The 16,843-nt window shown below is 52.7% G+C and overlaps 1 protein-coding gene across 1 annotated transcript in view; it reads right to left on the reverse strand.

Moving 5' to 3' along the window:
- Positions 1 to 16,294, reverse strand: part of Ppp1r37 (protein phosphatase 1 regulatory subunit 37) — a gene marked incomplete at its 5' end in the record, with an annotated part of 41,568 nt that extends 25,274 nt beyond the window's left edge. The window contains one exon of the mRNA XM_048790703.1: positions 15,820 to 16,294. Within this exon, the coding sequence (XP_048646660.1) occupies positions 15,820 to 16,294 (475 nt within the window). The remainder of the gene's footprint in view (positions 1 to 15,819) is intronic.
- Between the last annotated feature and the right edge of the window lie 549 nt (positions 16,295 to 16,843).

Below are 16,843 nucleotides of genomic sequence, written 5' to 3' on the forward strand. Positions count from 1 at the left end.
CCTCTTCCCCTTGCCCCCCCCCCCCGCCTTTCTTTTTTTGCTGATACGTCGGGGGGGGGGGGGGGGTTGAACCAAACCTATGGCCCTGCAAGTGCTAGGCAGGCATTCTACCACTGAGCTATGTCCACAGACCTTTTAAGTTTTATTTTGAGACAGGGTCATGCTAAATTGCTCAGTCTATCCTTGAACTTGAGATCCTCCCTCCTGTCTCAGCCTCTGGAGTCCCAGGCATTACACGCATGTGACGCCATGCAGACTTACTCATTTACTTTTTGGGGGGAGGTGCGGGGGGAGGTACTGGGGATTGAACTCAGGGGCACTGAACCAGTGAGCCATATCCCCAGCCCTTTTTTATTTAGAGACAGGGTTTCACTGAATCCCTTAGCGCCTCGCTGTTGCTGAAGCTGGCTTTGAACTTGCAATCCTCCTGCCTCAGCCTCCGGAGCTGCTAGGATCATAGGTGTGTGCCACCGTGCCCAGTTTCATTTACTCTTTACCAAAGAATAAATGGGCTGGAGAGACAGAATGATGACCAGAACAGGTCTAGTCCCTTCCCTTGGGTACTAAAGGAAGGCAAACAGATCATAAAATATATCACCTAAGTTAACTTGGAAATGATTGTTTTTAGATATCTATTGTTTTGAGAAAAGTAACAGGAGAATGATCAGAGCATTTGAAAAAAATGTATATTTCGCACATATGTACGAAAATACATATAAGCAAGGTGCAGTGGCGCATGCTTGCAATCCCAGCAACACAGGAGGCTAAGGCAAGAGGATCACTAGTTCAAAGACAGTCTCAATGAAAGCCTAAACAACTTAGTGAGACCTTGTCTCAAAATAAAAAAAAAGATCTGGGGATATGACTTAGTGATTAGGCACCCCGGGGTTGTTCAATCTCTATTGCCAGGAAAAGAAAATACATATAAAGGTTATCTAAGCTCTGGGTTATGATTTCCAACTTATTTTAATGCATCTGTATCAATTTCATTAAAATATTTGTAGAGGGGCTGTGGCTGTGGCTCAGTAGTAGAGCGCTTGCCTAGCATGTGTGAGGCACTGGGTTTGCTCCTCAGCACCACATAAAAATAAATAAAGATATTATGCTCTTCTACACCTAAAAAAATACTTTAAAAATATCTACAAAACTGAAACTTGGGACTTAAGGTGAAGACACCAGGCACAGCAGCACAAGCCTGTAATACCAGTGACCCAGGGGACCAAGACAGGAGGAATCTCAAATTCAAGACCAGCTTCAGCCACTAAGTGAGATCTTGTCTCAGAATAAAAAGGATTAGAGATGCAGTGATAGACGGCTCTCGGCTCAATCTTCAGAACTGCCAAAAAAAAAAGTTGGAGGAGGCCCTGAGAACGCAGCTTAGTGGCAGAGCATCTGCTCGGTCCATGCGAGGCCCTGGCTTCTATCCCCAGCAGGGGGCAAAAAAAAAGTAGGAAAAAAAATAAGGAATATTTAAGCCGGGACCTAAAAGATAAAAATTCCTTCATTTCTTCAAATATTCGCCTAGCCCATTCTGTGCCATCGGCACTGTCCGCGGTGCCAAGACAAGGCGGTAAGCACGACTGTCAGCCCCACTCAAGGCTGGCACAGGAGCAGACATGGGAGAACACCGGGTCCCCCAGGGCCCGTAAAGGTCATAGTTACTGGACACAGCACGTGGTAAACAGGACCCCCACACACAAGGGTGTGGCACCTGTGACTGCGGGAGGTTTGGCAGCCTGCGCTCCTGCTCAAACACAGGTGCAGGGCCTCACTGAGCCGGCACAGCTATGGTGAGCTGGCGATGCTCAGGGCTAGGGCTAGGGCTAAGGCTTCCCGGCTCATGCCACCTTCTGCGAAGGAGTACACTCTTGTCAAGTGACTAAATGATTCCAACGAGCTGTTTCCCTGTCTACAAAGCTTGGGGCATTGCCAGCTTCACTGGGCCTGCGCTCAGCAAACAGTGCTGCAGGTGTGTTTGCAGGGTACCCTCGGTCCCTGCCCAGACTAGGACACCACTAACGCGTACTGTACTCCGGCCTGCACTACGGGGCCTCCTCTGACCTCTGCCAGCCCTAACCTAGGGCTCCTCTACTGTAAGTTACTTGGGCTAAGATACTATAAAGACGCAGTGAAACAGTCCCTAATCTCCACTTTCCCAGCAAGACAAATGATAAATGAGGGAAACAGACCTGAACACCAAAATTCCACATATCTCAACCAAGAAAGAGCCCTTACAAAAGTCTCAAAATAAAAATGGGCACAGGGCTGGGAGTGGTGGCGCATACCAGTAATCCCAGTGGAGAGGCAAAAGGATCATAAGTTCAAGGCCAAACTCAGCAAGATGGCAAGACTCTTTCTCAACATAAAAAATAAAAAGGGTTGGGATGTAGCTCAGTGATAAAAGCACCACCCCTGGGTGCAATCCCCAGTACTGCAAAGGAAAAAAGCGGGGGGAGGGGGAGACTTAAGATATGAGAAAACAACTCCCTAAAGTATATAAGGTACTAACAATACACAGTTAACTAGTACTCAAAGAAATGCTACCTAACACAAAACACCATCCTGATATCAAGAAGATCCAAGCCAGGTGTGGTGGTGCACACTTGTAATCCCAGCAGCTCAGGAGGCTGAGGCAAGAGGACCACAAGTTCAAAGCCAGCTTAAGCAAGGCCCTAAGAGACTCAATGAGAGCCTGTCTCAATAAAAAATACGAAAGGGCTGGGAATGTGACTCAGTGGTTAAGTGCCCCTGGGGTCAATCTCATGTACCAAAAAAAAAAAAAAAAAAAAATTCAAAAGGATCCAAATGCAAACAGTATTCATTCTGTTTTTTTTTTTTTTTAAATATTTATTTATTTATTTTTTTAGTTTTCAGCGGATACAACATCTTTGTTTGTATGGGGTGCTGAGGATCGAACCTGGGCCGCACGCATGCCAGGCGAGTGCGCTACCGCTTGAGCCACCTCCCCAGCCCTTTTTTTTTTTTTTTTGATGAGGAAAGATGTTTCTCTTGCTAATTTAGTGGGAGGAGATGGAAGGTTAAATCATGTAAATTTTTCGAACAATTTGCTAGTATTCTCAAATATACTGCAGGCAAATATTATTTGATACAAAATGTTATACTCAAACTGAATAGTATACCATACTCATCCTTCTTTTCTTTAATGCAGGTTTTCTGAGTGATTCCCTGAACAGCACTCAAGTTAGTATTAGTCAACATGTATAATACAAGAAAAATTTGTATTTTTTAAGTGCCGTAAAATCAAAGTTTTGCTATTAGTTCCATAAACTCTTTGTAGTCACAGCATCCACTTGAGGTCGAAGTTCATCATGGTAGCAGAGCTGAGCAAGACTGAGGACAGTGCATGGACTTCGTATTCATTCATTTATTAAAAATAAAAAAACCCAACTAATCACAAATGATAAAACTTAGAAATAAAAATAAAACCATTAAGTAGTTGCTATGTATTAAATTGATAAAGTATCAGCTCAACCATAAAGGTGCAAATTAGTACATTTATAATTGAATACAAAATAGTTAAAATAAATCGTAGTTGAAACAAATTAAAATAAACATAAATAAATAAAAACCCTCCAATGGTGACCATGACCACAGAACCTTTCAAGGCTTGCCATCCAGGGAAGGCAAACTGAATCTGGGGCTTCAAAAGCTCCTACCTGCCTTGAGCTGGTAAAATCACCTTCTAAGAATGTCTTCTGCGAAAGCTAGTCATGAAGAAACGAAAGATTTATACATAAAGATAAACATCACTATGGTATTTATGTGGCTGGAAACTAGAAAGGACCTGAATGCTCAGCAGTGTGGAAATAGCCAGGGCAGATTTTAAGAGCTCACTGATTATTTTAATTTTAAATCACCCTCTTTAAAAAATAAGAGGGCTGGGATGTGGCTGTGGTTAAGTGCCCCTGCGTTCAATACCTGGTACCAAAAAAAAAAAAAGAGAGAGAGAGAGAGAGAATATGAAGTGAGGACACACAATATTCAACTCTATCTACAGAATCCTCTCAGTTTTATTTGTATACACCAGGGGCTGTATACCTAGTCAGAGAAAAGACAGGAAGGAGACGCACCAGCGTGCCAAATTGAAAACATCCCTCCCTGGTGCTACAAACCATTGATCGAGTAAGTCGTGCATCTAGGATATATATAGAACTCTTGCAACTCAATAATAAAAAGATAGCACAATTTAAAAATAGGCAAAAGAGATGAAGACATTTCTCCAAAGATACTCAAGTGTCCAATAAGCACATGAAAAGAGGCTCAACATCATTAGCCATCAGGGAAATGCAAATCAAAACCACAACTGACAGATGCCTACAATCAGGAGGCTGAGGCAAGAGGATGGCAAGTTTTGGGCCAGCCGGGGCAACGTGGTGAGATCCTAGCTCAAAGTAAAAAGGACTGGGTGTGTAGCTCAGGGGAAGAACACCCCTGGGGGTTCAACCCTTCTTCCAACGCCATCCACAGTGAGATTCCATTTCACTGAGAATCACATTCAAAAGGCTTGGCCCATTGGCACATGCCTGTAATCCCAGCCAACAAAGAGGCCAAGACCCTAAGCAACTTAGCAAGACCCTGTCACAAAAAATAAACAGGACTGGGGATGTGGCTCAGTGTTAAGCACTGAGGGTTCAATCCTCAGCACAAAAAAAAAAAAAAAAAAAAAAAAAGCAGTAACAAGTAACAAGGGTTGGTGTGGCTGTGAGAATGGGAACCCTCACAAACTGCCAGAGGCAATGTCAAGTGGGACAGTCACTTGTGGAAGGCAGTCTGGTAGTTCCTCAATTAAAAGTCACCTGTTTGCTCCCCAGTTCTACCCCTAGAGAGAAGAAAACGTCCACCCAGAAACCATGCTCACTCATGTTCACAAAGCATTCTTTCTAATAGCCCCCAAATGGGACTGACCAAAGGTGCCTCAGTGGGTGAACAGATCAGTCAGCTGAGGCCTATCCACACCGCGGAGAATCCCGGCAATAAAAAGGGATGATCACTGCCGTAACCTGGGGGGACTTTGGAAACATCCCACCGAGAGCAGGTGCTTGCAAAGGGGTGTGTAGTTGCAGGACTCCGTATATAGGAAATGTCCAGAACCCCCAGAAACAAGAGACATGAGTAAACTGTGTCGGGGTGCAAGGGGGTGGGGGACGGGGTGAGGTAAGGGGCACAGAGCTTCTTTTGAGGCTAATTTTGGGATTACAGGCTCGTGCCAGTGTGCCAAGCCTTGAGTGTGATTCTAACCTGAGTCATGACAGCGGGATTTTTTAACTCTATGAAACTCTGAAAAGCCAGTGCCTTGAAGCGGGTGAACTGTGTGCTGTGTGAATTTCACCTCAATCCATTTATTTTTTAAATCCCAGATGGCAAGATTAACAATTGGCTTTATTTTCTTCTTTAGACTTTGTTTTTATAAGGAGCATACCTTTCTTTCTTTTTTGGGTGGTACTCAGGGGCTCTTCACCCCAGAGCTAAATCCCTAGAACTTTTTTTTTTATTTGAAACAGGGTGTTTCCATGTTGCGTGGGAATCCGTGAAGGTGCTAAATGAGGCAGGCCTGGACCCTCAGCGCTTGGAGGCAGTGGATTGCGGGTGGCACCACAGAGCCCAGGGGGCACATTTTCCTCTCAGGGTCAGAAAAGAATAGACAGGCACTGCCAAGGGACCAGCTTCCCTTAGCAACAACCCCCCTCCAGCTCCAGGGAGCCCACCCACCCTCCTCCCCAGCTCCAGGGGGGCGCCCAGTCTCTGAGCGACAGGGTGTGGCCAGAGCTGGAACCCTGGCTTCCCTGAGCCCACACCTTTCTGCTGGTTGCACCTCACCGGGTGAGGGGGGCCAGGGGTGTGGCTGAACAACAGGTCATCTCTTCCCTTTCTCTCCCCCAGTATAGCCCCTCAGTGCTGGGGTGGCTGAGAAGCACAGGCCATCCTAGGGTAAGCAGCCCGGGGCCTCATGTGTGACACGGGGTAAGCCCTTCCCCGAGAGGAGGAAATGGCCTGTGCCGCCTCGATCCTCCTGGCTGGGGGCGAGGGGCAGTGGGCACAGGTGCTGGTGGCCTGCAAAGTTAGGTGATGCCTGCTGGCCTGGCCCACACGGGCTCAGGCTTCAGAGTTCTACGTGGGGCTGGCAGGCTTCAGAGTTGGGCTCCAAGAGGGCACAGTCTGTGGGCTCTGTCCACCCTTACCCACCTCCATCTTAAGGGAACAACAGTTGCTAAGCACTGTGCTGTGTCTTGAGCTATGCTGGGGACACAGCAGGGACCAATGGAGCTCCACCCCTGCCCTTCAGACAGGGATGGCCCATAGAGGGCAGGACTCCAGAAGAGGCTCAGCATGCAGATCCCATGGGCTGACCCCAAGCCTGGCAGGAAAGGTGGCTCCCAGGGAATGTGGCATTGTGTGGTCACTGGGGGCAGAACTGGGCCAGGAAATCAGGGTCCCAAAAGAGGGGGTTACAGAACAGGGAACAAGGGGGAGGAAAAAGAGAGTCGCCGAGGCTTGGGCTGGGCAGCTGGTTGCCCTGACCCTTGTGATAGGCCTTATCATTGGAAGAGAAGAGGAATCTGGTCACCTGCCACAGCACTGGAAAGACAGGACTATTACTGAAACCTAGGGTCCTGCACCATGATGGGGAGGAGCCTCAGGACCTGCTCACTGCCCCCAGTGATGAGACAGTACAGAGGGATGTGGGACAGGACTCCGTGAAAGGACCTGGCAATGTCCTGATGCATGGAGCGAGCAGTGTCCTGGCTTATGGGCCACTTTTAGCAGACCACCTCTGGCCCGGGGGCCTCAGGTTCCAGGAGTTTAGGGTGCCATCTCTTGGGAGGTTCTGGTCCAGGGGAGGGAGCTGGACTCAAGGAATAATAACAGTGTGAGGCAATGGCATGGGAACCCGCGAGTGCAGGACAGAACTCCCTGGGGGTGAAGGGAAGGACCCACTTGGAAGGACTGAGCAGGAGTGAGTCAGACAGGCAGGGGTCTGGCGAGGGGTGGCTGCAGGCCGAGTGGAGCAGGCCGCTGGGCATCGCCAAGAGACAAGTCTCCTACACCAGGCTGGCTGTGGGCTTCGTCCTGTGGCCCCAGAGGAGCCTGGGAGACTTGCTGCAGAGTCAGAGCCTTCCTTCTGGGGATCCTGCTCTTCCCTGTGATGTGCTGTGCCAGGCCCAAGGGGGCAGCTACCCGCAACAGGAGCCCTGAGCACTCGGCTGGCAGCAACAGGCACTGCCTCCTAGACCGAGAGGAAGGGGCAGGCACCGGAGGCACACCCACCTGCCCCTGGTGGCCCCACACACACCAGAAAGGACCGCCCAGCTGGATCGTGCCTGGCTTGCAGGGCTGCGCCCCAGGCTTCTGTGGAAGAGAGAGGGAGTCGGCAAGGTCCATGGGGGGGCTGCACTGCCAAGCCCCCACGCCACCCGGAGGTGATGGCTCTGCGCAGCCGCCTCGAAGGGGAAGGGGAAGCACTGAGTGCCTACTATGTACCTCCATGACTAACCCATCGCCTGAGAGGCTGTGGGGAGCCAGTCAGAGACCGCGAGGCCCTGGGGACAGAGAGCAGGGCTGAGGCAACCCTGCCCTCCAGGAGCCGCCTTTCCAAGGCTGGGAACACCAGCGCCTGCCCAGGGCCTTCGGGAACCAAGCTTCTGAACCCCCATCCTGCAACTGGGACCTCCACCCCCACTAAACTGAAACGGACCCCAGCTTCCCATGGAGGAGACGGTCCCAACTCCACTCTGGCAGCCTCTGCCACTTCTGAAGGTGTCCGGGGCAGACCCAGCAGGAGCAGGCAGGTGAGCTCCCCTGCCCTGCGGGCCCCAGGCGGGCTCTCTGCTCCTCCCGGAGCAAAACAGCTCAGGGACAGAGCTGTAAGCCAAGATGCTCCAGGGAGGTGGGGGCATCTGCCCAAGGTCACACAGCCTGGGTGTGGAGAAACTGAAGTCTCCAACAGACTGCTCCCAACCACTAGTCTCCTGGTTTTATTTGTCTGTCCCTCAAGGAAAGACAGGAGAAACTGTCACTTTACTTTTTGAAAGGAAGGAGTCAGGGCAGGCTGACAGGAGGTGATATGTCCTTACTGAATGCCTACACAGCTAGTTGTATGTACCAGTACACACTAATTTAATCCTTAAACCCTGTACAAAGGGGGCTATTGAGGCAAAGAAGCTAGGTGACTGCCCAAGGCCACGGCTGGGATGACCCCTGCCAGTGCCCCTGCGCTGCCTCTCCCACCATGGAATCCCACTCTCCCACTGGAAACCTTGGGCCAGCCCTGTTTTGGAATTTGGAATTTTCTGGATTTTGTGAGTGCTAGGATACCTATATCATACTAGGCTCCTAGAGGGATCTGGGTGACCTAAAGGGACTGTGGAGGTGAAGTCACTTGAAGAATTAACAGGGGAGGGCAGAAGCACCCAAGTTCACAGGCCACACACTTCCCGCATCCACTCCCCAAACAGGGGCAGGATGTCCTAGGCAGGCCAGGGACACCCAACAGGGAAAAGGAAGGAGGGCTCAGAGATCCAAGATGGGGGACACTATCACGAGGTGGTACCAATAACAGCGGCAACGACAAGCCCCCGACAAGGAGGTGCAAGTAACCTTGATGAAGGTATCAGTGTGGCCCAGTGTCAGCCATTAGCCAAGGGCAGGGCAGGCTGAGGAAGCCAGCATCTACAGGTTCCAGTCCGGCTGCACCTCCGACACCCTCTCCCTAGGGTTGTGATAAAGCACCATCTCAGCCTCCTAAACCCTCCGGGCTGCCCGTACCCAGGGCTGCCCCTACCCAGCGGCTCTCCAGCCTTCTCCGCCTCTCCTGAGGCTCCCCTGCCTCCACTCCCGTGAGCTGGGCTTGCTTTCTGTCCCCTGGACCTGCCACTCACACTGTTTGCCTGACATCTGCACAGACTTCCAGCTGCTGAGCTGGCTGACTAGTCATTTCTTTATCCGATGTCCCTTCCCAGGCTTTGCCATGCCGTGGGATCACTCTGTTACCACAGGCCCAACCCTTGGTTTGATGAGATTTACTGTGTGGCTCTCTCACGCCACTGTGACCTCCACAGAGGCAGGGACTGGGGATGTGTTCTACCCTGACCCCTAACACCTGGCATGGCCAGACTGAATGAGTGACTGGTCTCAGGGTCACCAGGTCACTCATGCAGCAAGGATACAGACCAGACGCCGTGTAGCCTGTCCCGAGAGCCAACGTCAGAACAAGCAGCCAGGACGTAGGAGCAACGTGGCCCTCCCAGGACTCTGAAATTGCCCCGGAACCAGTGATCCCTCCTGAGGGCCTGTGAGGTCAAGCTCTTCACTGCTGCTGCTTCTTTTTTTTTTTAATATACTTTTAAAATTGTCTACGGACACAATATCTTTTTATTTTTATTTGTTTATTTTTATGTGGTGTTGGGGACCGAACCCAGGGCCTCACGCATGCGAGGCGAGCGCTCTACCGCTGGGCCCCAGCCCCACTTTACTGCTTCTCATCCCTGCTCCAACTTAGTGTGACCAGAATTGTCATCTCCACTTTACAAAGGACTGGGCGAGAGATGAAGAAACAACACAACATGCTGAATTGAATGCATGGTGCCTGAGCTCCATGTGGTCACAGGTACAGGCTCCAGGGCCAGATGATTGGGTCTGAACCCCAACTCGGTCACTCACTGCCAGCTCTGTGACTTCAGATAAATTACTTCACTTCTCTGTGGCTTATCTATAAATTGGGGTGAACAGCACCTACCTCCCGGGATGGTTGTAGGATTTTAGTGAAATAATATATCAAAGGCACTTAAATCAATGCCTGGTCCATGGAAGACAAAAACTGGTGACCACTTCGGTCACCCTGAGACAGGGATTCCAACTCCGGCTCTGCTGCAGCAGGCTGCCTCCCCAGCTGGACTCCTGTGCTTCCTTAAATCTTGACATTTCAGTGCTCACCTGTTGACCTGCTCCAAAATGAATCTGAGGTCAATCCCAGCCACCCCTGCGGCTGGGCGACAGTCAGGATGCAGTGTGCGGAATGGATAAGCTTAATCTAGGGCCCAGAGCACAAGGACAGCGCAGCCAGCTGTCAGAACAGCCTGGAGCCTTTGGGAAAAAAAAATAGATCCCAGCCTGCTCCCCCATGCTTCAGCTCAGCTGCCCAGCCCAGGGACTATGGCGCCACTGCGCTTAATCCCCTCAGCGCCAGGGGAGGCGGAGAGGGAGCTCATCCCGCGCTCCCACAGACAAAAATGCACGTGCTTCTGCTCCCTCTCCGAGATGGCTATCTGCAGAGGGCCAGCTTTGCATGCTCTTTCTGGGGTCTCGGGATAAATGCCAAAGCCTGTCTGTAGACCTCTGAAGAACAGCCCTTGTCCTGGCACAAACTGGATTAGCTACCTTCAAAATTTTCCCCAAATACCACCATGTGGCATTAGATCTGAGGAAAAACAACTTGATTTTTCTGACACTCATCCTGGAAACCAATCTGGGGTCACCAAGGTGACCCACACAAGGTGTCTTCCCTTGAAGTGGGGATTCCATGCAAACTCAAATCAAGAGCCAGCAGTGGAAGAATAGGCAGGTGCCTGGGCATGCGGGCACCAAGATCGGCAAGGTCTGAAATGCCAGGGGGTCAGTGCCAATCCAACTGCCCAGCAAACGTGCTTCCCAACAGGGCAGAGGAGTGGCAGCGAGGCCACACTGCAGGGGACAAGAAGGCTCAGGGAGCAGCAGAAACTTGCCCAAAGCCATCAGCAGGCTCCAAGTCCAGGCTGGAATTGTAGGCCATGATGACCTCTCAGGCTAAGTACCAACACCTGCCCATTTACTTTGAACTCAGAAGAGGCTGGGCAACTGGCCATTGGTCACCCAGTTTGTAACAGGTGGCACACTATCTAGGTGGGCCTGAGGGAAAGAGGGATGCTGGCAGGGTGACAGTGTCGGGGAGAGATGAGCCCAAGTGCACAGAGGAGGAAGCAGATCCCAGCGGCAGCCATGGTGGGGTTGGAGGAGGAAGGCGGCCTCTGCTGGTCCTGCAAGGCCCAGGCCCTGCTCCTCGCCTCAGCCCACCACTCTGGGGGCCCCTGCACCAGCTGCTCCTCACAGACAGAAGAATCAAGGCCCAGAAAGAACTGCCACTCAGAGTCACGCTGCTCAGTGGCAGAGTCTACTTCCCACTCCTACAGCAGGAGGCAGTGATGGGTCCAGATGGCACTGAAGCCACCCCCTCGGCCCCACTCCCCAGCTATGCCCCCCCTTGCACCAGCCAGCCTGGGCTTTTAACCTAGGTCCTTTCCTCTGCAGACAGACACATTTCTACCTGTCAAACCAGTTTCAAGGACTAAATGTTCCGCACAGGTTTCAACGAGAACAATGTGGCCTTTCCACTCCCTTGGATATACTTTTAAGGACACTGCCCCCACCACCCTCTCCTCCCCTAAAACTCAGAGGACTGGAGACGGTGGCATGTTTGGGCCTCCTTCCCATTCAGACACCACTACTTCACACCAGATGCTCCTGGTGGGCAACCCTGCCATGCACGCCTGGACTGCTGGCCAGGGAACCAGGAGTGAGTTGTTGGCAGGGCTGGGGTGGGGGCAAGACGCCGGGACTGTGCTGGTGTCACATGCTCCGCTCACAGCTCTCCTCACACGCCTGTCTTGCAAGCCCCACGCTGCGCTCAGCTGCAACCAGGGACACCAGCCAAGCCTCGGGTCACTCCTGCAGTTAGGTCTGGAAGGGTTCCTGGCACAAGGTCAGCTTTGGTCCTCAGAAAAACTGGGACCACAGGGCCTGCCCCTTGTGGTGGGTGCAGCTGGTTGTCCCCTCCCTGACAGCCACGTGCCCAGCCAGCAGTGCGGAAGCTGCCTCTTCCACTCCCAATCTCTACCCACCTCCTCACCAAGCTTCCCCACCCAGCCATACACACCTCTCCTGGCTCGCAGCCCCGTGCGGTTGGGGCTGTCCCAGCCTCTCAGACGTCTGAGTGGTCTGCAGGACACAGATCACTGGCCCCGTTTTACAGGTAAGGAAACACAATGCCCAGCAAGACGTCAGAGAGCCAGGCCCACCTGGAACTCCACCGCCCGCGGTACAATCTGCCCCGTGGCTCGGCCCGGCACCTGCTCTCTTTTCCTTGTGGCGGTGGGGCATCAGACGGCCACTGATGGAAAATACAGGCAGGTCCTCAGCAGGGGGAACCCTGGGACAGAGGCCTGGGAGGGCCCTCTGAGGCTTTGGGTTGGGCCTCCATAGGCAGAGGCTCTCCCTCATGGCAAGTCCCTGGGTCATCTCACTTTCAGAAAGCCCCCATCCCAGACCCTTGCAAGACACCCTCAGAGAGACACCCAGAGGTTCCCACCCAGTTCCTGGCCCTCTGCCACCACAGCTGGAGGTTTCTCCCCACCCTGGGACCCCCTGTACCCCCCAGCCTAGGCAACTGCTCCAAGTCCAGGGAGAAGCAGAACAGTCTCTGGATGGCCTAGTCTCCCTCCGTTCGGACCTGCCAGCTCCACTGTCACTCTCTGGCCTTGGGTGGAGTCATGCCACCCAGCAGGTCCCACATGGACTCATCCATCACTCTTCCCTTCAGACCCAGAGCTCAAATGACACCCCTGCCACACAGAGTGCAGATACCAAATCCAAGGAACCTCCCACTCCTGTTCCCAGAGGGATCCCTCCTCCCTGCAGCCCCCACCCCCACCAGAGTCCCCTGGCCTCTCAGCTGGGCCCTGGACCAACTGTCTGTGCCACAATTCCTCTACCCCGGGGGAAGCACCCCACATCCCACAGCCCCAAGCCAGTCAACACCCCACTGTCCTCCCAGGCAGAGGTTATCACCTGCTCCTTGGTGTTGACAGGTCTTCTGACTTTTGTGTCCTGCAAATTCCACTGTCCAAACTCACCAGCTTCCCAAGATCCCTCTCCTGCCAGTGTCCAAGTTCACACAACTCCTTCACTGCCAGGCCAGCTCCTGCAGCCCTCTCTCCAGCCAGCTTGGGCCCATCCTTCCACCCCATCATGTCATCGCCTCTCCACCACCCACCCACCCAACTCCCCTGGAGGGTGAGACCCTTTCTAAAGCTCTGGGAATGATACTCCCTCCTGCAGGGCATCACCACCTCCGCCTTACCCAGAGCAGGCCAATCAGCACTCCCATCCAGCCCTCCCAGCCAGGCTCCAACTGACCCCCTTCAGATTCCCATTCATCCCTCCCCACAAACTTCTGCCTTTCCCAAACTGTTCACGATGCCAGGCATGGGGGGTACACGTTTAATCCCAGCAACTCAGGCAGCTGAGGCTGGAGTTTCACAAGTTCCAGGTCAGTCACACCAATTCTCTTAAAAGATGAAGCTGGACACCGTGGCGCATGCTTGTGATCCCAGCAGCTAGGCAGGCTGAGGTAAGGCGATGGTGAGTTCAAAGCCAGCCTCAGCAACTTAGCGAGTTCCTAGGGAACTCAGTGAGACCCTGTCTCTAAATATTTAAACAAAGGCTGGGGACATGGCTCAGTGGTTGAGTGCCCCTGGGTTCAATCCCCAGTACCAAAAAGTTAAAAAAAAAAAAGAAAGAAAAGAAAAAAGAACTGGGATGTAGCTCAGTGGTAAAGCATCTCTGGGTTCAATTCCCAGCACCAAAAATCAAAAGGAAACAACTAACAAAACAAAACAAAACAAAACCACCCTGCCATTGAGAAAACAAACACCAAACACCAAGCTGCCTGGATAACAGCTGCTACTTATGTGACAGGAATTCCCAAGGACTGTCTAGTTGATCTTCACAGCTAGCACCTCCATTTGCAGAGAAAGAAAAAGGAGGCTGAGAGAGGAAAAGCTGCTTCCTCAAAGCTGAACCTTTTCTGAGAACCTACAGACCAGAGGCATAATCCCCACCCGTGTCCAACTCCCAGGAGCCCTCACCGACCCTCCAGCCCACAAATCTGCCGCCATCTTTACACATGTCCTGGAAGTTTCTGAAGCCTCAACTAGGCCCCTCCCTAGCCAACTCCACTCTATTGGCACCTACGCAGGCAAAAGTTGCATTAATAACAACTATATGCTTGCCTAGCATGTGTGAGGCTCTGGGTTTTACCACACCCCCCCCAACACTGCCCCCGGTGCCACAAGGAACAAACCAGTAACACCAAAAAACAAGACAACCACCACAATAACTGCAATTTCAGGAAGACTTAGCCTGGACAATCATTTTGCATATGTGATCTCGTCTTGTCTTCTCCCAAACCCTGCGCCACAGGTGTTGCTGCCCACATTCCAAATGGAAAAAGTGAGGCTCATGAGAGTTGGGTAATCACCCCGAAGTCATGAAGCTGGCACACAGAAAGGTCAGGATTTGCCCCACAGCCTCTGCTTTAACCATCCTGCTCTCCTCTCCAGGCCGTTCCCTTCCCACTCTGAACTCCCTGGACTGGCTATCATGCAACAGCCAGGGCTCATTCTCACTCCTCCTTCCCCCAGTCCCAGGCTCCCAAGCCCTCCAACCCCACACTGCTCCACTAGCCCTGGTGTCTGGAGCCTAAAATTTGGCTGGGTCTCAACACCAAGAGTCTTAAATTAACCATCATCTCTGACAATAACTAGACAAACTGGCATTTATGGCAGACTCCCTGTGTGTTCAGTTTCCAGTGACCAAGTGTCCCACCCCTACATCAAAGCCACCAATTCCTCCAATGCCCACAGACTGACTACAGTGCCTCTCCTTTCCTCAGGCCAGCAGACCAATGTCTACAGAAGCAAGGCCAGTCAGGTCCCTCTCTTCACAGGCCACACCCCAGTAAAACTGACTTCTCCAGTGAAGAAGCAGGCTGAAAGGGGCTGTCCAAGTCCCCATCCCTGTGGGTCCAATGTATGTGTCCAGCTGCCCTTTCAGCCCAACCTTCTCCTAGCATCCAGGGACCTGGCCCTCTCCTAACCCCCACAGGCCACCAGACTTCAATGCTCTCGAAGCCTACTCACGAGTGATTCCAACTCCTAACTTCATAACATCCCCAACTCGTTCCCAAAAGGAAAACCAGATCCTTCTAGACCAGGCCCCAGCTTCCTCTGTTCCTGAACGACAAACAATCCTCTGCTTCCCTTTTTGGGGGGAGGAGAAGGTGACATGCAGTGGCTTTTCTTCTGAATTCCTAACATTGCCTCTGACTATTCATCCCACCAGGAAATTTACCTCCACCTCTGCTCTTTGCCCGGGATTCCGCGCCCCCATCCCCGCCCCCCAGTGCCTGGAACTTGTTGGGCAAGTGCCCTGGAGTTCACCCTATTCACTTTCCCCAACTGAAGGATTTACCAGCTCCTCTGCAGCCAAAATCCGGGTTTATTCCTTTCTCCTTTCAACCAGGAAAGTGATCAGCATGAGGACCCCTTGTCTCGAGGCTTATCGACCAACGACTTAATCTCTCGCCATCCCCACGGGCCTATCAAATTCCTCCAACTGCCCTTCCAGGCCGATGCTGACCCACTCTGCTTCCCCCGAAAGCCCTATCCTTCTCTGGGGGGAATTATGAGCTCAACGGTTACCACCCTCCCAGTCTCCTAAATCAACAAACCAAACTTTCTTTAATTTCTTCGTGGTCAATCCTAAAACATTCACCCTCGGCGTCCCGAGGTGGGAGGGGGCAGAAACCCAATTCTTGCCACTTTCCAACCCAACAGCCAGCCCCTAACAGCCTTCATCTCGAAATCTAGTTCGGTCTCTTTAAGTCAACCTTCGGTACAATTTACGGAGCGCCACCTCCGTGCCCGGCCTTCTCCCGCCTGCCGGTCCCCATCCAGCCCGCCCCCGCGCCCTCGCCCTCGCCGTGGCTACCGTGTCTCCAGGGGTCTTTGGGCTCCACCGCTCCGGACACGATATCCTCGTCCGACGGGAACGTAACGCGCTTGGCCGCAGTCTTGAGGCGCCCATCGGCCGGGGGTGATGCGGGACTCGGAGACCCGGCCTCGGCTGGGGCCCCCTCGGCGTCGGCGTCGGTGTCCGCGCCGGGCCCGGGCTGCTCCTCCAGCGGCGGGATCTCCAACGCCGCCGCCTCCTCACGGGGGACCCCCGGGGGACATGCCCCGGGCCCCGGGCTCGTCTCTCCGGGTCCGCCCGCCGTCCCGGGGCATGGGCTCCGCAGCTGCTTCAGGCGCCTCCTCCGCCCGCTCTCCTTGTCGTCGTAGTCGTCGTCGCCGCCGGGAGCCCAAGCGCGCCTCCGCCGAGCCCCGAGTGCTTTTGCTATTCGCAGTCGCACTTTCGCTAAAGGCCGAGGACCCCCGCCGAGCACTCGGAAAGTCAGGAAATCTATTTAGGCCATTTGCAGGAAGAATTGTTTTTGCAGGCAACGTGAAAAAGGGAACAAAGGGCAGAAAAAGCCACGGGGAAAAGAAACGTGAGCAGCGAATCTGCAGAGCCGGAACTGCAGAATACGGGGGGCGGGGCGAGGTGGACGACGTCTCCAAGAGCAGCGCGCACGCGCGAAACTGAGCCACCCCCGCCCCCCGCCCCGCCTCGGTACAGGTAACTGTGTCCAGGTTCCCGTACATTCGTCACGAGCCCAGGTTATGTGGAAAGGAGGGGAACTGATAGTTATCAAAACAACTGTTTGGCAGGACTCCGCCAACTGATGAGGAGGGAATAAAGGGATGACGCTGAAAATAAAGACACTGAAAGGAAAGGCAGTGGGAGCTGCGCCGAGTATGCGTACGTACAGGCGACGGGCGCTGACAGGAGGGATCCTCTGGAAACGAAGATGCTCCCTTGATAGTCTCTAGCTTTCCATTTGCAGATTGCAGTTTCATCAAAAGCTGTATCTTGGCAGCGTTACATAAAATGTAAGTTACGATATTCAAATAAA

The sequence above is a fragment of the Marmota marmota genome, unplaced genomic scaffold, assembly GCF_001458135.2.
Source record: "Marmota marmota marmota unplaced genomic scaffold, marMar, whole genome shotgun sequence".
NCBI classification, from domain to species: domain Eukaryota; kingdom Metazoa; phylum Chordata; class Mammalia; order Rodentia; family Sciuridae; genus Marmota; species Marmota marmota.